The 21352-nt window shown below is 41.4% G+C and overlaps 2 protein-coding genes across 2 annotated transcripts; both read left to right on the top strand.

The window, feature by feature from the left end:
* The first annotated feature begins 221 nt into the window (after window positions 1-221).
* On the top strand, window positions 222-13084 carry lin28aa (lin-28 homolog Aa). Its single transcript, XM_049584346.1, has 4 exons — window positions 222-259; window positions 436-608; window positions 4532-4716; window positions 8942-13084. Exons 1-4 carry the CDS (start codon window positions 223-225, stop codon window positions 9159-9161), a joined length of 615 nt encoding a protein of 204 aa, XP_049440303.1. The 5' UTR covers window position 222; the 3' UTR covers window positions 9162-13084.
* A 2702-nt stretch (window positions 13085-15786) lies between these two features.
* mecr (mitochondrial trans-2-enoyl-CoA reductase) lies at window positions 15787-21292 on the top strand. The gene is made up of 10 exons (XM_049584341.1): window positions 15787-16158; window positions 17741-17838; window positions 17970-18101; window positions 18198-18341; window positions 20039-20141; window positions 20322-20424; window positions 20503-20576; window positions 20671-20731; window positions 20830-20902; window positions 20988-21292. The coding sequence occupies exons 1-10, from the start codon at window positions 15962-15964 to the stop codon at window positions 21149-21151; spliced, it is 1149 nt and encodes a 382-aa protein (XP_049440298.1). The 5' UTR covers window positions 15787-15961; the 3' UTR covers window positions 21152-21292.
* The last annotated feature ends 60 nt before the right edge of the window (window positions 21293-21352 follow it).

Genomic DNA, 21352 nt, shown 5'->3' with positions numbered 1-21352 from the left:
TTGTAGGAGTTAATGAAGTTGCTCTGAGATGTGGCTGACTGTGTGACTGCAGAGGAGCATTTTAAAGCTGTTCACACACGTGATGTGCAGCCCGTGTGTCTAATCAATGCATTAAACGCTATTGAGATCCCGTTATCATGCAAACCTGCAAGACTCTGAAAACTGGTGCACTGAATGAAAACGAAGGTTGCATATTGTTGAGTTGTTTTTGCGAAATTAGGCATGGTCGCAATCGAAATTGAGCCTAAACACAGCCTGGGTGTGTTACTCATTTCATTGATTCGTATTGATTGATGATGCAGCAGCGAGAGAAAGAGGAGAAAACTTTCAAACCCCACTGAAATGTGGCCCCTTTTTTAGATGCCTTTTAAACACAATCGCATTTGCAACACTTTAAACGGGTCAATTTGTGATTACATACACTTTTCTCTGCAGGCGTTTGTAAGACCGAGGAGGATGAAGGACCGAGCACCGAGGAGGATTCACAGTCTTTCCATGGGGTCGGCGTGTGTAAATGGTTCAACGTCCGCATGGGCTTCGGGTTCCTGTCCATGACCAACCGGGAGGGAGAGCCACTGAACGAACCGGTCGATGTATTCGTCCATCAGGTAGGATGAGACTATGTCGGCGGCGGAAACGGTGACTAACATATAGGATATCCAGAACTAGTATTGCATCTCAACTCTGAAAAAAAGTCTATCTAATGCAGAAAATCTACTTTTCCGAAATCAAACGGTAGTGAGATCATCCCACCTGTTTCCAATACAACTTAATTAAGTTTAGCTTTTTCTTTTTCAGCATTCTTTTTCCCCACAATGACTCATTAATCCATGTTAAAAGGTACCCGAATAAAAGTACAGGTATAAAGTCCACTGAAATTAACCAATCTAATATGTCAGAAGGCATTTTGTTACGTTTGAAAAGTGAATACTATGTAATTTGTAGGGTGCTTTTGCAGTGTTGTGGGTGTATCTCCTTCAGGGGAACACGTGTTGCAGCCAGAGGAGAGCTGCGGGCCTCCCTCGTGGTTTTTTAAGGGGGGCACTGCTGTAATATGATGGAGAAATAAATTACTTGTTACAGCTCACACACTTACACAGACTGACATCGGTGCTTATAAAGTGAATTTAGACCAGTTAGTGTTGTGTGAGGTGCATTGAAACTTGTGTTTTAAGGATGAGGAAACCTGTTATTGATCCTCTTCTGAGGCTATGTGAACAATGGACATTTGCTCATGTTAGTTTTTGTTTGGAGAGTGAGGAGAGGCTGACAAGTTTTGCCATCTATCACTGCATCTGTTGACAAAGTGGGATCTTTTGAAATGAGTCATAAGTGGTTTGACTTCACTGAACAGAAAAACACCCAAACAAGGGTTATTGATCACTTCCTTGTAGGGATAAAATAAGCTCTTAACAGACATGCACATGCCAGTGAATATCCATGATTTTACCTTTTTTTTGAAGTAAGTTTTTAACAAGGCTTTATACACCCCAAATTACTTATATCTATTTATGTTCGACTGCCTTGACAATATGTCCGTGATGGCTGTAAGAGGGTTGTAGATTCAGTTAGGCTACAGTTGGTGCTGTTCTGCTATTGTTGCTTTCTTAGACTAAAGAGATGTAAGAAAACACCTTGGTTCGTCCAGGTTTAAACCTTCTTACAAGAAACTGGTGAAGTGGGAGGTAAAGAGGCGGGGGATGCATTTCCCTCCGACTTCTCATGTGAGTGAGCGCCTCCTTTGCTGTCTGATAAGATAAAGGCTTAGCAAATGAATGAGAGTCCCCACTAGCTGCTCATTCACCTCAAGGTTCCTGTCATAAAGTGATTAGAGGCTCTTTGCTGTCTGCTCAACCCCCTCTGTGAATGTGTGTACTATTATGTGAACCCTAAAGAGTAAAGATTTGTTTGAGGTAAATTTCCTTGTCCTCACCGTGTCACCACTCTCCAAGGCTTTTTAATGTGAAGACATTTGTGCATCAAAGTGCTTTTTCTCTTCTAAAGATTTATTTTTATTTCCCATAGATGCATCCACTTAAAGTCGGTCCATCGTCTACATTTTATTCTTATAAGCTTTGATAAACCACACTAGGTTGAAGCCAGTTTTCAGACTCAGGAAAGTCATACTCGTTTCTGTTATGATGATGCAAATAGAGAGACTTCATTGTTCTGTGCAGCCGTTGTAACTGAAATATTGTTTGACTCTACACAGGAAGTTGTTGCCTGATTAATCATAATGCAAACCAAAGCATGAGTACAACTGGGGTTTAGAAACTTACAGTGTGGTGCTCCAGTAGTTACAGAGAAAAGAAAATGGAGAGGAATGGATGGTTTTACATGAGGGATAATGCCAACTGCCGTTACATGCAGTTTAAATCCAATCTAGCGTCCAAAACCATATGTCTGTATGTCATGAAAACAAGTTGCTTTAAAAGAAGCTAAAATTAAGAGAGAAAGGGCGTGATGCTCACTGCTTTATAACTGAAAACCTCACACCATGTTCTCAATTTATCCCCAAGAAATGCGTAACCCATGACTTATGTCCTTCTCTGTCACCAGAAAAGGTAGACACACACACGTGCCCGTGATGAATGTATAGGGGTTATGGCAATGCAAAAAGGCCCCAGCCCTAAAATTAGTGGCCGCGTGTCAAGGAAAATTAACTCCCAGGGTCCACTGGCCTTTGTGCAGGTGGACAATAGAGCCATGCATCCGAATGAAGCACCCCTCGGCCGTGACCGAGCCCCTCTTTGTCTCAGCAGCAGTCCTGCTTTTGTCCCTCACTGCTCTGATGTCTTTCTCTGCCTCACTTGGCTTCCAGACACATTCTGGACAGAATTTACAGTAGACCCCACTAACAGTGCCTCAACATCAGACCCTTGGAAGTTAAAGGCCCCCACCCTGGTGTGTACAGTACCTGTGTGTATCTATGTGTGTTTATGAGTGTGGATAACCTGGTGTGGGCATGTGGCTGGTGAGGGTCTGTTATGGGGGTGGGGAAGGTCACACATGAGAGAGGAAGTGGGTTAACGGTCACAAGGGTAGAGAGGCCTGATGGGATTGGGGCTCTGCGGATGTCCATGTTGCCACTCAAATGTCATGGCTTACCAATTGTGTTGCTCAGGACTTTGCAGCAGATGCTCAACTGTGAGTCACAGGATTAGAGAGGATGGTGTTATTGTTTTTGTTTTGCTCACTGCGGAAGGCGTTGCTAGTTTGCAGCTCACTATAACTATTACTTGTATCCTTTAATTGATAACCTGTCCTAAAGGATTCCCCTGATGGATTTGGTTTAAAGTGAACCCCAGACGTTCCTTACAATAAACCAAGTGCTTTGAGAAGCTTGGTTTTAATCACTGGTGGTTTTGGCAAATGCAAGCTGCAGACGATTATTCGTAATTGACAGATGGATGTGACGTTACTCAAAACTGAAATAAAGCAAATGGGATTAACGTCTATCAAAACAAACCCGCTACATCATGGATCTTTCTTCCTATGTCAACAGTCTGCTATAGTTGTGACAAGTTAATCTCACAGCTCCCTCAAAGGGAATTTTAGAGAGGGGTTTCCCATGCTGTGTTAACCAATCTCTGGGTTTTATCCTTAAAACCGCACCACACCTTGCCTTCCCCTTCATCACCCCTTTCCTTTCTTCGGAAATGTTTTTGGCGAGACACGAAGAAGAACCTCCTCAAAGGTCATTTCAGGTAAACATAGTTTTAGTGAATATGTAGCTGAGCAGGAGCCTCAAACGGAGATACCAATCATTTGTGCTTTCCCTCAACTTTTATCTTCCACGTCTTTCTGCCAAACAACCATCCAAGGAATGTCACCCTGACCCCCAACCTCCCAGAGAAGCCTTCTCACCCCACCCCCAACCGTAGCACTCACCCTTGCATCCTGCAGTTTAGGGTTAGTGGTGGTGGTGGTGGTCAGTGTGTTAGTGGAGCTTTGTGATGTGGGTGGGAAGAGGGATGGGGTGGGGGCAGCGGTGTGGAATGCTGTTCCTCCAGAGGGGGGGGATGGGTTGAAGGTTATCCTCGCCAGGTTTACCACTCAAACACAGCCAAAAGACAAAGCAGCGTTAAGACAACGGTGCCTTTTAATGCGGGGTAGTTTGTATACAAACTGATCAGTTGAGTGGGAACAACAAGCTTTGTAGGGCTTGTTTGATTATCTGGTGAGATATAATGATCACCTTAAAATACCTGATAAGTCCAATCAGACTCTGATGGTATCACACTATTAGGAATGGATGGGAGTTGTTGTTTCATGGGTCAAAGTATCCTCAGGCTTTATGTGGAGGTGATTTGATCACTAGTCTTGTGATATGGAAGGTTTCGGAAAATCAAATTTTTCCACTGAGTATTATCTACTTTATTTCCATGGTGAAATGGGAAAACATTAATTATGCCTTTGACTCTACCTGTCATATCTATTAGGGCTTGGCAAACCTAATTTACCACAACACTGGAGTTCCCCCAACACCAAACAACAATATTGATGCCAAATCCTCCTCCTTTTCTTTCAGAGCAAGTTGCACATGGATGGCTTCCGCAGCCTGAAGGAAGGCGAGGCAGTCGAGTTTACCTTCAAGAAGTCATCAAAGGGCCTGGAGTCACAGAATGTTACTGGGCCAGGCGGCATCCACTGTGTGGGCAGTGAAAGGAGACCCAAAGGCAAGAAGGTTCAGAAGCGACGTTCAAAGGGAGATAGGTAAGCAGAGACGATCTAAGGAAGAGCAGGAGTGACATTAAATGGATGCGAGTGGTGCAGTTTTCTAAACCTGCAGAGCAACACTGTTCATGTAAAACTAATACAAACTAAATTGACAACTTTGGAGAGGCAAAAAGCTCAATTGGTGGGTCCACTTTGGAATCAGATATACAACAGTGTTTTAGTTTCTCTCCATTTTCCTTCCTCTTCCAACCCCCACCTCAAGCCCCAGCAAGGGTCACACCAGCAGGCTTGACATGTGACCTGGATCAATAACTGTTTAAATCTGCTGGCCCCTGGTGAATTCACACCCACTGACTCTCTCCCTCTTCCTAAACCACCAAAGTGATTGTAATTCCAAAACCAATCTCATAACTAAAAATCACAATTTGAATATTGTAAACATTAATCTAGAATTTGATGGTTATTCTAGCACTGTCTCGGAGTGAGGGATATTACAAACTCTATGTAATAGTCATTCCTCATTGCTGTAAAAGAAGCGATTGTTATATTCTGGTTTGATCTGAACCTTTACAGAATTCTTGAGGAAGTGGTTTCCTGACTTCAGGTCCTGTAAAAGTTACAAAAAAGCCCAAAACATTTCCTCTGAAGATTCAAGGTTTCATGCAAAGGCAACAATGTCCCTCCAAGTGGAAGAAAGAAGGAAGAGCCAAGGGGGCCTTGATTTTTGGGTCATTCCTTGAATATCAATATAGTATGGGGTTAGAGGTGTATCAACTTCACCCCCCTGTCAGTTGTGATTAGAGCCAGAGAGTAGTCAGTGTGAGAACAGAGATCATTACCGCCTCAAAGAGTCCTGGGAGGCCTGCTGTGGCTCGATAACTCTCCGTAGACCACACTGATCCATAGATATTGTTCCCCTCTAGCGTATTTCATTATGCAACACTGGACGGTGTTCCATCGGTTCATATATGATTGATTGATCATATTTTTAAGCAGTAGTCAGATATCATTAAAACAGGAGTAAGTTTCAGTTCTGGGTTCATGGTCCGCCACCAGCAGTTTTTCAGTCTACATTTTATAGACCACCTTTGTGTGTGTGTGTGTGTGTGTGTGTGTGTGTGTGTGTATATGACTGAGGGTGGGGAAAAAGCTCCTGTCCATTTAATTGATAACAGATGTAAGAGCCCGGGCAAGGGGGTGAAAGGTCACTGTTGTCATGGCAACAGTGTATGAGTAGATGCAAGAGGGCTGGGGGCAGGGATGGGATCGGGGGTTAGAGAAGTGAGGAGAGGGCGGGGAGGGCAGGGTTCAGAGGTCATTACTGCAGCTTTTTTAGACAAAGGGACCACTTCCCCTTCCCTCCACTTGCCTCCTCGTGGTTGCTGATGTAGGGAGCTTCTGTGATGTGACGGTATAGACCTTGACACCACCCCAACCGCCACAATGACCCCTCAGCAGCAGCCCAGTCCAAACATCATCTGCTGCTACAATGGTGGCAGGGGGTCCGCAGTGGCACAGAGTGACCGCCCCACGCCCACCACCCATCTGTCTTCCGCCCCTGCACGCGTGGCCATTCTATAGATTATGTTTGAACAGAGGCGGCCGATGGCACCAGTGATGGCTCCCGCTGACCCCTCATGGTGTTCATTTCTAAAGTTCAATGCCAATGAAACGGATGTCTTACTTCGATACAAAAGAGTCCAACGGGAAGCTTTTGGCAGTGACAAACTGACAAATAGGACAAGCTGTTCATGATACACTGAGATAATGTGAGTCATGGTAACCATAACAGGTCCATGGAAAAATAGGATCTCTGCCATGTGAATAGCTGAACCCTCTGTTGCCCAATAGGTAGATTTAATACATTTCAGTTGTAATTCTTGAGCATCTAAGTCATGTTTTGAGGTGTTCTGACCTGGTTTGCTCTTCCTAAAAGCAACGCTGTGTGACCTGGAATGCCCCTGCAAGATTTATGATCAAATGCAAACTCGTCATTCCAGGTGAAATGTTGCCATCTAGTGGCAAACAGGTGCAACTTAAACCCGAATTCCAATGTGCTTTTGGTACTGGGACTCATTTTGGGTGTTTTACCTCCACTGTGCAGAATTATGCTGCCCTACAAAGGCTAATCACAGTAGCTATGCAAACACTGAAACTGAAAAAAATGGCCTCAATTTTTTTTTTTTTTGGACTGTGCAGTCAGGTTTGTTAGAGGTAGAGATGTAGTAATGCATTTATTGAATATATTTCTATAAAGTAATTTTCATGCCCTAAAAACCATGCTCAGTGTTTTGACTTATGATCCTTATAATACACTAACAATGTAGTTTCATGTGTAGCATTTTGCAAAGGGCAGTAACTTAAGTTTAAGTGTCTTATCGTTGGCAGTATGAGGAAAACGGTCTAATTTCTTACTAGATTCAATTTGTGTTTGTTTCATTATAGAGGTCTTTTTTTTAGTACTAACAGAAAATTTCAAGCAACCCTCAATTTTTTTTGTTGTTGTAATATTCACTTCATCCGTTTGATCCAAATTAAGATTACCTGACATCAACATTATCATCATCACTGATGTTGCTATGGTCATCTTCATGTTATCAATCATGTTGTTCTTGGCATCATCCTCATCCTCATGTTCACTTTTAACCTTAAATGCTTACAATTTTCCTTGGTCCGATAGATTCTTAAATCTCCAAGAACCCAAGGCAGAGCATAGTTACTACATTCACTGCGGTTTGCCTTGATATTTTGTAGTTACTACCCTAAATTCTCTAGAACAGAATAAGACTGAAGTTGGGTAAAGAACGGTTTTGCTACATCACAACTACCAGCCAATCAGGGTTTAATATACAATATGACAAGGTACTTCTCACTGAGGTAGCAGACATCTTGCGTCCACTTAAGTTTCAAAATTTGGGGGGTTTTGAATAAAGAAGAAGAAGACATCTGCTGAAAGAAGCAGACATGTACAAATGTTCAACTAGTCAATCAAATGTTTTTTTCAATGAAAAACAAACCACATTAGACACATTACTGCTCAAAATACAGAGTTGTTCTGTGTCTTCAAACATTTCTGGAGTGCAGCTATAGTCAGTACTTCTATATATTAACAGTGGATCACAAGGTTACTTGTATATGAAGAGGGTCACTCATTACAAGGTTCTTTTATTGTCACTATACAATACAGGGTTGCACAACAAAAGTCAGTAATAGTCTACAATACAAGACAAACATAAAACAAAAACAGTGGTGCGTTCCTGTAGATTCTGAAATTGCGCAATCCGGCATTTTAACATTAATAATTCAGCACCAGTGAAACACTGTCCATCAATTTTTGATTATGTTTGAGCACCAGGCATCACTGATGTAAACACAGGGCCCACTTCCGCTTGTCCCACTGGAGTCCTGCGCTCTGTTGGTGGTCAACGGTTTGTCTGTCAAGTACAGCTGTCTGAGCCTGGATGTTATGATGAGACGAGGTCTCTGCAGAGATGTAGGCACAACAGTCTCCAATCTCGTGGTGCTGGGTTAGCCTGAGTCTTATTTAATCCATTACACTGGATAGGGGAGTGAAACAGCCTTAGGTCCTTGCTGGGGCATCACACCACCTGCAGTGATTGTCTGGAGATCTGTTGGACATTTCTCTGATGTTGATAGATGTATCTCTGTCATGGGCCATAAAAGCTCCAGTAGCAAAAGTTGAAAAGACAACAAATTACAACAAAATGTAGAGAGATTCATGGGAACTTCTGGCCACCACATGATCTACATGGGCTTTGGTTTTCTGGTCTGGTCTGCACAAGGTTGTTTCGCTCTCACTGCTCTTGTTGTTCTTGGCTGCAGTAGGTAGACAATACACTGTCAAACAGCAGACAGACAGACAGACAGACAAATAATTTCCCCTTGGGGATCAATAAAGTATTTCTGATTCTGATTCTGTATTGAGGTAGCTGGTGAACATCATTGAGTGTTTAGCAGAGACAGATATTTCCCTCAGGAGTAAGTGGAGACCAAGGCCAGACCTGTGGAGGCCAACCACAGGTAACAGGAGAGTGGATATTGGACTTGTATTTGCCAGGACGCCAAAAAACTGACAAATGAGTAATAATGTTGCTCTGCTGGTTGTGTAGGCCCTATCAAATTAAATGTTGTTATGAGTCATTGCTGTGGTCAAAGCTTCCTTCCGCTGCCTATAAGTGGCTGAAGAATTGGTTAGTTCAACCACCAATTTCATGTGATTAAATGCTCTCTGCTCTTGTAGGTGCTACAACTGTGGAGGCCTTGACCACCATGCCAAAGAGTGCAAGTTACCACCCCAGCCCAAGAAGTGCCATTTCTGCCAGAGCATTGACCACATGGTTGCCAACTGCCCAATCAAAGCACAACAGTCCTCACCAGGTTCTCAGGGAAAACCGTCCCCCTCGAAAGGAGACGAAGAGGAGCACAGCCACTCGGCACCGCCCCCGGAGACCGCAGATTAAACGGGGAACTGGGCAACACTGACGCCGGGGAAGCACAGAGGCCAATCAAACTGCTTTGATGGAGAGATGGGACACACGGATCCCTTCCACCTGTCAAGGCTGCTTTTGGAACTACCTCAGGTTAAAAGAAATGCTGATGAAGAATGTTGCTAAATTGTTTTTGTTTGTTTTCAGTTGGTGTAACACTCAGGAATACTGCTATATTATTGCACTCAGGTCGCTTTCTTAATGTTTGAATCACTGCTGGGATTTGAGATTGTAGTGAGCAATGCCATATAACTGATTAATTTGAGTTTTTTTAGGATCCGTTTTCTTTTATGTGAAACTGTGCCCCTTCTGTGGGCACTATACCTCTTCTGTTTTTGCATAATACTCAGTGTGATTAGTATAGAGCTACACTTTTGCTGCCTTACCATTTAGTCTCCGTTCTGACTGTTACATCTCACTATCTGACAAGGCAGATGCGTGACAGTTGGTACCTCTCTAATGAATGTTAGTTTGCATATCGCATGGGGAGTGGGAGGGTTTGTGAAAACACAAGGGACGGGTTTTAGGGTATAGCTATAGGCAATGTATTGGCATCTGCCAGTATCGCAATTGACCATCCAGTTTTCCTGGGGCCAAATGAATGTCAGACCAGAAGTGATCTCCAGCTTTTGGTCAGAGTTATTTTTTGTCATTTCATTACTTTCATCCACCTTTAGACAGTTTTGCCAGCTGTCTAAATGTGCTCGTTCTACCTCATTGGTGCGTGTTTGGTTTGCTACTTAAACTGTCATTCGAACTGCTGATGGTAAACCAAATATTCTCAGAATACAGCTTTGGAGATTGTGATTTGAATTGGGATTAAATCAAATCCTTTTTGCACTACAGTATTTACACAGTACTGCCATTAGTTGTGACAAACCCCTTTACACTTGACACGCACTGAATATTGTAAATTTCAGTTTCAGAAGAAAAGAGAAATGGTTAGACCCAGACGTCAGAGAGATGTTGGGAGAGGGTGTTTCACAAGCTTGTGAACCATCTAACAAGCACTTCTGATGAAGCATACTGGCCACTGAAATCTCTTGAACTTCTGACTTCACAACCCAGTCAACAGAAAAAAATCTGGCATTGCACATTTCTGCAAACCACTGGCACACTATATTTGTACATCATCATGTAGCGGATATATTGAAACTTGATGTTTCAACAACACTGGCTATTGTGGGGTTAGGATTACACACAAAAAACACTTGGTTATGGTTAGAAAAACGTCATGTTTTGGCTTAAAACACCCAGTTTGGGAGGGAACAATCCAGGCAGGAAAAGCAGTGAGGTCTTGGTAAAAAACAACCACTTTTTTTGCATACTACTCCCTGCAAAAACAGCGAAAGATCGCTACAAAACACCCACGTCTGGTGCCTGGACATCTGCTGAAAATACAGCAATAACTGACTGAATCACAGCCAGTGTTGGTGTTCGGTCTCAAACCTCCGGATAACAGTCAACTCATATAAATTACGTCACTTTAGGAACCCTTATATATACCTATGAAACATGCAAATGTAATGTATTCTTGGTTTGTAGAAATGTACAATGCCAAAATTTTCTCCTGGCAATTGGGCCAGACCACACTCCAGCTGGATGTGGTCGGTTGTACTTCACTGTGTGACGCAGCATGGCACCATTGTGCCACTCTACATCACAGCTGCTCTGAGTGCCAACAAACATGTTGTCACCACTATTTAGCAGACTGCATGTAGTTCAAGTCTCGACGGGAGAGGGCAGCAAAACACTGTTTTACTACCTGGTGTTAAGTTGCTCTTTAACCTTTCTGGGAGCTTTCCATCTACAGTATTTCCTCATTTCATTGGCTGCTGTGTGAAAACTGCTGTTTCATAATTACCTCAACTTGGATTTGATCGAATACCAACTAGCGTGATACTAAAACCCAAAACAACATCACTACTAGTAAGATACTTGACCTGGACTGAGTTACTGAGGGGTCCAGCTAGCTCTCCTCTTCATACCTGAATAAACTGAGGCAGAATCAGACATGATGTTGCCAGTGGGACGGCTGGTGTTTTTGTTTATATCCAGTGTGATCCATTTCTAGGTAGTTTATTTAAGACATTACCTCCCTATGACCCTTAGTAGGGTAATAGTTCAGGAACACCAAGCCTGCACGGAGGAGCATGTAGAACTAGCTAGCTAATCAGCATTTTACTCCCGTTTTACAGGAGAAGCTGACATGACTTTTACACCCAATTAATATATATGTAAAATTATTCTAAAGCCTTTTTTTAAAAAAAAATCATACTACTTATTTATTTTCATCCAAGAGTGCTGCCGCTTCTCCCTCTGCTTCTGTTGAAGCCTCTCAGCAATGAATGTTCAAGGAGATATCAGGAAACTGTCATTCAAAGCTATATATGACATGAGAATATATTTGGGTAACACATTTTAACATCAAGGTACTAATGTTACTTTGTACATATGTGCTTGATAAATCACTGTCATTGTCCTTTTACAGTAATTCAATGCAGTATGAATACAGTGTAACAGTAATATATTGCAACACGTGAGTGAAAATATACAGTACATACTGTACAGGGACATAGTATTTTGAGGACTGACGTTAACTGTGAGTTTATTTTCTTTGCCTTGTATGATTTTCTTTTTTTTTATTCTTTATTTTTGTGCACAATGATCCTTTCAGAAGAGAGGCCCATTGTTGTTCTTTTCTATCTATGCCAAAACCAATGCAATGTTACTCTGCACTAATCATGTGTAAGATGCATTAATTAATTTTTATATTCAGTTAAATCTCTTTTTTGAATATATGTTCCATATTTTATATATTTTTTTTTAGATTTTCATAAACCACATACAGTCGTGTTGCTTGTTAGGGAAAGATAAAACAACTCCACTCTTAGGCTCATCTCAGGAAATGCCAATCTGAAATCTCAGGGAATACTTCAGATTGATTGGAAGGAGTCGAGGAGTGTTTATTCAGGATAACGTAGGGACTGAATGTTCATCCACATGATGCGAAGCGTAGGACAAAGATGCAAAAGTAAAGAGTTTGGGAATTAGTGCAACAGTTTCTCTGTTAAATTACAAGATAAGCGATTACAAATGATGTGAAACAGTTGAAATTAACAAGCTTTTTTTACTCTGCATCTTTCCAAGCGCTCATTGTGGTGATATCTTTATATTTTCTCCTCTTTTACATAACTTTGCCATGTTATGACATGATATGAAGAAAATGTTCCACTATTATTGTATTTTTTTCCTCTATAATCGTTGTAGATGGGGATGTAGTAGAATATTGTTAAAGGGACTGGGGCTAGTAGTATATAACCCGGGGTTGTCTCATCTCAACACATGGCCGATACTTGGTGTTTCAGACTATCAATGCTTATGACAAAAAGAATGTGTCATGGATGACTTAACACTCAAATACTGTTTCATACTCTGCTGTTTATCTACATATATTAGTTGATTAAAAAATGACTTTTGATAATGTTTCTCAGGATATGAAAGGATGGAAAGATTGTTAAAGTAAGTGCTCTGATTAGATGGAATGGTTTACTTTTCTGTGTATTTTTATGTTGATGTCACCACTTATGATTGCAGTGCCAGTATATCCTCTAACTTGAACACTTTTCTTTTCTCTGCATTTTAAAAGGGACACACATGGATCAATTAACTGTCTTGCAAAATCCCTGAAACCACTGACTAACTCATCTGTCTACCCTTTAGTTCGATTCTGACACACTAATTAGATACTGGTTGAATGTTTGGTAATGTCTGCAATATTCTGCTGTACGTATCATTTGGAAACTAAAGTCCATGAAAGACATTCTGATTGCAACGATTCTGTTCGACCCCTCAGTGGTGTGTTATTGTGATATGATTGTCAGGTGTTAGATGAGTCAGATATACCTTGAAAATCCAAGGACTTGTACGACTGCGTGCTCAGGGCGACATCTGAAACACATCAAAGCATTCTGTATCACAGTTTGCGTTATGAGCTTTTCGTGGTACATCTTGATTATGACCATCAGCCATTCAATCTGTGGTGCTGTATCATCAGATAAATGGCTAGAGCTACTTCCCCAAAAAATGTGCATTTATTACTGATGAATGTATTAATGTTTACTGCCATAAAACTGTATCACGATCCATCGTATCTTAATGGCTAGTTTGTCAATGATGAGCAGCATGTAGGCTTTTCAAAGTATTACTGTGATTATGTTTCTATATGTAAAGATCTGCTCCATTTCATAGTAAATATGTCAATATTCATGTGTCCTCCTTGCCTCTTTATTTCCTGCTCTTGCAATTAAGATTGTAAAGAACTAACATTATGAGTAAAAAGCTTGCATGCAAAATCATATTTAAAGGAACAGTGCACCCAAAAATGAAAATTCAGCCATTATCTACTCACCCATATGCTGAGGGAGGCTCAGGTGAAGTTTTAGAGTCCTCACGTCCCTTGCAGAGATCCCAGGGGAGAGGGGGTAGTAACACAACCACATCCCACCTAATGCAGGCTGACAGCGCCCCAGATTCAAACGTCCAAAAACACATAATTGAAACCACAAAATATCTCCATACTGCTCATCCGTAGTGATCCAAGTGTCCTGAAGCCCTGACATAAAAAGTTGTTTGGAAAAACGTCATTTGAACTCTGTCTTTCACCTCATTGTGGCCTGTAGCTCTAACTGCCTCTCTGTACACAAGCTAACGTGTGTGCGCTTGCGCGAGACCGTGAGACATGGGCACCGCGTTCATGTGTACAACCACCTGAAAATAAGAATCATGTTTTTGTTACCTTAGAATGAGCTGTTATATCTACTTAGGGAGTAGGTCCTTGTCCACGGAGATCGCTATGTTTCACCGCCATATGTCTACAGTAACCCAGGATGAACAAAACAAACACTGGCTCTAGATAGTGCCTTTGTGTTTTTGCAACTGCTTAATTCAGTGTTTTTACCTGTTTAGTTTATGACATTTTGGCTCATGGAAAACCTAAACAATGAACACTGAAAGAATCTTAACTGAAGGTTCACCATTGGTGGTGAACTGCTGGTTGCAGTTAGCAATCCTCACCGTTAAATGCCATTAAATCCCCCTAAATCTTATACACTGTTCCTTTAATTATTGCACATATTGACACTAGGATCTCACAAAAGGCCACACAAAAACCTACAGAACAGATAGGATGAAAGCTGAAGTGTTTGGGGCACCATTATCTGCTCAGATTCAACTAAATGCTTCAAAACTCATTGGACGATGCTTCACAGTGCAGTTGGACAATGACCTGAAGCATACTGCAAAAGCAAGCAAAGACATTTTTAAGACAAAGAAAAGGAATGTTCTGTAATGGCCAAGTCATACCATCTGACCTGAATCCAACTGAGCATGCGTTTCTCTTGCTGAAGCCAAAACTGAGGGCAAAACACCCAAAACACAAGCAGGAAGTGCAGACGGCTGCAGTAAAGGGCTGGCAGAGCATCACCAGGGAAGAAACCCAGCATCTGGTGATGTCTATGTGTCCAACACTTCAGGCAGTCATTGACTGCAAAGGATTTGCAACCAAGTATTAAAACTGACTGTTTAATTGATGATTATGTGAGTTTGTCCAAATACTTATGAGCCCTTAAAGTTGGGGGACTGTGTGAAGAAATGGTTGTAATTCCTACATGGTTCATACTACATTTTTGAAAAAAGCCTTAAATGAAAGCTGAGAGTCTGCACTTTAAGCAGGTATTCATTGTTTCATTTAAAACCCATTGTGGTGGTGTACAGAGCCAAAATGACGACAACTGTATCATTGTCCAAATAATTATGGACCTGACTGTATATGGACCTTACAAACAAATTGGTACCAAAGAGATTTTGCCACCTTAAGAGGTGCCATATTCTAGCCTGGCCCATGGACTTTCAGAATATTATCCCCCTGAGACCCTGTGTCCTCATATAAGGACATCACATTTTGGGATTTCTTAACCTTACACACTAATCCATGTAAAGCCAAGATGGAAACCATCTCTGCCAAGTCAGTCTGCAGCCGATCCCGACACATAAGAGGACAAGGTCCAAAACTTGATCACATTTTATGGTTGAAACTTATTAATGATTAATAATGTTTGTAGTTTGATACGCCACCCATTTTTTGCCAATTTTAGCAACAGTAACAAGCTATGACACTGTATATTAGGAAGTATTAGTTTGAAGACACTGGGACTTTACTATTGTCTTGCTGGTGGGCACTGGGACTTAATCATCGTTGACAACGTATAGTTTTTTATACTTATTCGGTCCAACTGATTCCAAAAAGGTAGGAGAAATGATATATGGTGTATGTACTGTATGTATGTATACCAACCACAATTTCAGGTCTCAGGAAGTTGTTAGATGTCCTGTTGATTATGGGAGTAGTCTACATTTTTGGTGACTCAAAAAAGAAACAGTTCTCAAATAGAAACTTCTTACTGTAGAGTCAGTCTCACTCTGGTTTATTTTACAAGAAGTGAATACCAAAGACAAAATATCAGTTCCTTTTTTTCTCTGCCTGGTAGCCCACTGAAACCCAAAGTTCTGTACCATGGGTCGAGCTAATGGCAGCGCATTACCGCCTTTATCCACCAGGGGCGCTGTTCTCTGTTTATATTCTCAATGACAACCTCCCCGAATCCAATATGGCGCTCAGTCAAAGCAATGCTACTAGAACTAGCAGTTAAAATGACAAATATTATTGCGTATCGGGGTTAACTCCACAGTTTAAAGTGAAGTCCTAAGTCGCGATGTGGCCGACATTTCACACAGTGTGTTTAAGAAGCCGGGCTGTCAGCAGAAGAAGCATCGCCGCTGCTCTTGTAACATGTTCAAGGCGCAGGGATAATGCTAACGTGTCTCTCTTCAGTCATTCAGCGGGACTAGCAGCACCAACATGCAAGGCTCTTCTGTTCAGAAAGCACGGGGACCCCTCCCAAGTTGTTCAGTAAGACGTTCTGTCTGAATAAACATTAAACGTATTGTTTATTTGTCCCTGAGACGATGCTAATGTAGCAGATGCAGTTAATACGTGGCTAAAGCTGCTCATTAAAGGAGCTGGGGCGTTTAACCAGGCGTTCATTTGCAATAACAACTAATAGATTTCATTTTTGAAGTCATTTCTCTTGTTATATTTAAAAATACCGATTGAAAACACCTCTAATAAAGCATAAATCTCACCTTTTTGTTGCTTCTAAGTAAGTTGTCAAGTACGACGTCTTCTTCGCCTGATTGCGGTACTCTAAGCCGAACTTGGCTCATTACCGCCCCCTGAAGCCGGAGGGTGAAAAACACCCACTGGGACCATAGTGGCCGTTTCCCCAATACATCCAGGAACAAATATGAGCCCATCCCACACCCGAAAACACAAAACATTTATGGTTAAGCAGAAGTGTTTTCAGACAGCATGTTTAAGTTTAGATGATATGATTTTTTTGTATTTTTTAATCTTGTATTTAATCTCTATTTAACCAGGTAAGTCCCGTTGAGATCAACTATCTTTTTTACAAGGGAGACCTGGCCAAGACAGCAGCGCACAAAAAGTTACAACCAAACAACCACACAATGAAAAACATGAAAGATACACAGTAACATGTAGAAATACTGGAACACCTGAAAGTTATCCCAAGTGAGAGGAGCGAGCACATAAAAGCTTTCTTAGGCCTTGAGATCTCAGACTGTAGCTACAGTCAGATCTCTTTTCAATCAAAGTACAGATGTACAAAGGGAGTTGACCTAGTTTGGCTGATGAGTGAGGGCTTTACAATATGTGACAAATCTCAGTGCCCTATGAAATCCAGTATCTAACATGTGCAAACAGTATGCAGATGCATTCATGTATAACAAATCACCATAATCCTGAACTGGTAAAAACATAGCAGTAACAGCTGGTGCCATGGTCGCTTGACGCCATTGTACCCAAAAAGACTTTCTCTAATAGACTTTTATTGTCAAAGAGACGTTTGTAAATCAGTGGATACATTTTTTTTTTTAAATGTTGCAGCCCCTCCAAAATGACTCTATCAGGATTTGATCATTAACACTTTGAAAGTCTAGAAGAGCCACACTAAATCGTTTCATCCCTGTTCAAGTTAGCGGAGGGCTAAACCGAAGTTAGAAACTCGGCCCCTAGGAAAATCTGACTCTCATACCCGGGAAGTTAAACTTTTTTGGTTTCATGTCCCACTGAGCAAGTTTGATAGGAATGAATGGGGCTCTGTCTCCAACGCTGTATCCAGTTCTCTTTGTACACCCATGCATTCAACATAATGTAAGGTCAACTTCCTATTCTAAATAATCTGCTTTTTATATTACATGTTTCAGTTTTTGTTTTCAGTATTTCTTTGGTCAGACATGTCGTACCTGTCTCCATGATGATAACCACCAGGAAGGACCTGGACTTAATTTATTGTATCTGTTACTAGTCTGATACACTGTATTTCATAAATAAGAATGCTGTCACCAAACCAAACAAAAGACAATGTGTAGTATATAGCTTGTCTATACATGAGGTTTTTTGTGGTTGCCAGGTTGGAGGATGTAGATCTGCCCCCCATTGGTGCAAAGGGAGTCCTGGTTAAAATGTTGGCAGCTCCAATCAACCCATCTGACATCAACATGATTCAAGGTATTTGGTTTGTTAGTTACCTCGACACAAGACAGCTCTGACATGAACAAGATAGTCAAGAAACCCAACACAGTATTTATTTTTATAAGGTTTGAAGATTGGTTGTTTATCTGAGTGTTTTTTTTTCTCAGGTACTTATGCCATCTTGCCTGACCTCCCAGCTGTTGGGGGCAACGAGGGGGTGGCTCAGGTCGTAGAGGTGGGCAGTCAGGTGAAGACCCTGAAAGCAGGAGACTGGGTCATTCCAAAAGATGCAGGTCTAGGTAAGTAACAACTTGAATTACACAAATAAGTCAGAGGGATCACAATTATGTCTTCCATTATGAGATCTCAAGAGTGTGGTGCATTTTTGTGAGCAGGTACGTGGAGGACGGAGGCAGTCCTAGCAGAGGACGATGTCATATCGCTGCCAAATGACATTCCCTTGTTGTCTGCTGCCACGCTCGGGGTGAATCCCTGCACTGCCTTCAGGATGCTCTCTGACTTCGAAGAGCTCAAGCCAGGTAATCATTTACACACAGCATCATAACATTATTTTTCTTTCATAGATCCACAAGCCTTGGATTAGACATACAGGGGTAGACATAGAAGCAGTCCCTCCTTTTTACAAATATTCCACTTACAAAATAAAATGTTGATTGAATTGCTTTTAAGCAATCAAGACTGAAGAAACCATCAGCCCCCTGCTTCAGTAATGTAACAACTAACATTTTTGGTAAAACTGAAAGCTTTTTTTGTTAGCATGCTTGTTTTAAAAGACCACTAAAGCACAAGTGATTAACAGTAGTCTTTACTTTGGTAAGTGAATTTAAAGCCACTGCCTCGGTCAGGTTTATGGGCTGGTATTGGGTGAACTTGCATTAGAAGGAATCTTGCATGTGCAGAAAGAATGGGTTGAACTTAAAGAGGAATGAGTGTATACATGCACACAAAATTCTTTCATTCGGAATGACAAAAGGAATAAACCACCCCCTTTAATCGGATTTATTTTTCAATCGGAATGACCGTTTACTTTTAATCGGAATGGCCTTTCATTCCGAATGAAAGTGGAATTAAACTGTCCATGTAAACGTACTGACTGATGCGTATCCATGCCAACATACCTTTTCTTACCAGGGTTTTAAGAGTCGATTGGAGTGGAGTGAAGTTAAAAACAAACTATGTTGGGTGATACTGAGAAGACATATCAATTAAGAACAGCCTCAACAGTAGTGTTTATGTTGTCTAATGCGCTGCCAATTGTTGTTATTACTCCTTGTTGGTTTTGGCACACCGTTACACAATAGCTTGACAGTGGCATTAACCTCAGCCCTGATTGGTCTTTCTGCACCACCCATTGGTCATCTTTTGTTTCCACCAAGAAATCCCTGTTTCATGTCACGTCAGACGAATCAGCCAGCTCAGTGAAGTTGGCAGAGACCAAGGGACGGACCCAGGCAATAATCAACAAGCAAGCTGGTATACACATGATGGGAACCACACATCCAATTTACCGTAAAACTGCTATTAATAGCCTGGGCTATTATTTGTTTAAATCACTGAAATCAACAGGCCTGTATTTGGGACAGGCCTTTAATTCCTTTCACACCAAAACATTGCTCTGCAAAGATCGGGAAATACAATCAAATTGTTTCTTTAAACTGGTAAAAAAAATTAGACGTCAGATAATATGTCAGTTATGAATCATTCATCTGATATAGCTCCGGCAGACAGCGTATCAGAGAAAGAGTTACGGCGCCCGGCATACCGACACAATGCCACTTTTTTCTGTTAAAACAATACTCACAACTTGGATTCATTTTTATGAAAAACCTTTTTGATTCTTTTATTTTGAGGACCCTTACGGACTAAAGGAATATGAATAATTTACAGGATAATCGAGGAACGGACACATAATTTGAGGTAGCCAACAACCCGCATTTATACAGAGCTTCTATTAAAAAAATGAACTGCTTGGCAACCACACCAGGTGTGTAATTGAGACAGCTGTTTATTTGTCAAAATGTGGAGCCATACCAGGCTAGTAAAAGGGCCATAGTATTTAATTGGGACTAGGCTTGTAATTGAAGTTTTAAGGTAAGTGCTTGCAAGGAAAAACTCATCAAAATGGAGATTTGAATATGCCTAAATTATCCCTAAAAACACGGCATTCTATATTGTAGTTTTAGCCATCATGTGACAGTTTCCCTCAATCTTGCAGGTGATTCTGTGATCCAGAACGCAGCCAACAGTGGAGTTGGGCAGGCTGTAATACAGATTGCTGCTGCGAGGGGAATAAACACTATCAACGTCATCAGAGACAGGTGAACTTAAGTACACAAGTTTTTTCACGAGACTAAACATTTCAGTCCTAATCACTGACTCGGGTAATCGGCCCACGTCACAGTGCGATAATGGGGTCTTTTATCCAAGGGTAGCAGAGAGAGAGTTTTTCAGAATTTATGACTGTAATGAACTTATTCATTGTTTCTCCCTTTTCAAAGGCCAGAGTTCACACAGCTCAGTGATAGGCTGAAGGCCATCGGAGCAACATACGTGATCAAAGAAGAAGCACTTAGGCGGCCTGAGATGAAGGAGCTGTTCAAGGTCAGCTTAAAAGATATGATAATGTTGCTTTGGATATTGGTGAATAAAAAATCCTAATATATTTTTTCTTTTAAAAAGACCTGTCCAAAACCTAAACTTGCACTAAATGGAGTTGGGGGCAAAAGCGCAACAGAACTGCTCCGTCATCTACAGTGAGGATGCTTTGTCATCTTTGTTGACATAATTTAATATCTTGCGCTAAATACAAAATCTGATATAAAATGTTATAATTCCCACGTGTTTCAGGTTTAGAGGATCCATGGTGACGTATGGAGGGATGGCCAAACAGCCAGTCACTGTCCCTGTGGTAAGATGAAACCTCCTACAGCCTCCTGGATTTAACGTTTCACTTCACAGAGGCACTTTTTTTTTTCTCAGAACACTCACTAAACTTGTTCTCTCCAGAGTGCTCTTATTTTCAAGGACGTGAAGGTTCGGGGATTTTGGGTCACACAGTGGAAGAGAGAGCACTCAAGCGGTGAGTTGGCATGGAGTTTCTGCTTTCAAAGATCAAAATACTCTTTTAAACTGTATTTAATGAGACATACTAACTTTCTCCTTAGATGGAGAGGCATTTAGAGCCATGCTGGATGAACTCTGTCACCTCATCCGGCAGGGAAAGCTGACAGCTCCTGCCTGCACCGAGGTGGGCCTTCAAGATTACAAGAAAGCTGTAGACACGGCTATGCAGCCCTTCACCTCAGCTAAACAGGTCCTGATCATGTGAACGGAATCATCAACGAATCAGTCCAAAGTATATGAACTGAAGTGAAACCCCAGGAGTGCCACACTATTGTCTGTGTCAATGGAATGCACTGCTCAAGCACATACTCAATAAATGTGTCCTCACAGCAGGCTCTAAGTCCAACATCTGTCATTTTATGACATTTTGAGATCCCTGACAATTTACTGACAGTAATTAAAAAGT

The sequence above is a fragment of the Epinephelus fuscoguttatus genome, linkage group LG8 (genome assembly GCF_011397635.1).
Source record: "Epinephelus fuscoguttatus linkage group LG8, E.fuscoguttatus.final_Chr_v1".
NCBI lineage: Eukaryota > Metazoa > Chordata > Actinopteri > Perciformes > Serranidae > Epinephelus > Epinephelus fuscoguttatus.
The sequence above is the reverse complement of the archived record's forward strand: the minus strand, read 5'-3'. Positions and strand labels throughout refer to the sequence as shown.

Bases quoted from the DNA above. Each gene is read 5' to 3' on its own strand.
- lin28aa (XM_049584346.1), top strand. From the start codon at position 223: ATGGTCGCAATCGAAATTGAGCCTAAACACAGCCTGG. The intron at 609-4,531 runs GTAGGATGAGAC...CTTTTCTTTCAG, and splicing joins TCGATGTATTCGTCCATCAG to AGCAAGTTGCACATGGATGG. The intron at 4,717-8,941 runs GTAAGCAGAGAC...CTGCTCTTGTAG, and splicing joins CGACGTTCAAAGGGAGATAG to GTGCTACAACTGTGGAGGCC.
- mecr (XM_049584341.1), top strand. From the start codon at position 15,962: ATGTGGCCGACATTTCACACAGTGTGTTTAAGAAGCCGGGCTGTCAGC. The intron at 20,425-20,502 runs GTCAGCTTAAAA...TCTTTTAAAAAG, and splicing joins AGATGAAGGAGCTGTTCAAG to ACCTGTCCAAAACCTAAACT. The intron at 20,903-20,987 runs GTGAGTTGGCAT...CTTTCTCCTTAG, and splicing joins GAAGAGAGAGCACTCAAGCG to ATGGAGAGGCATTTAGAGCC.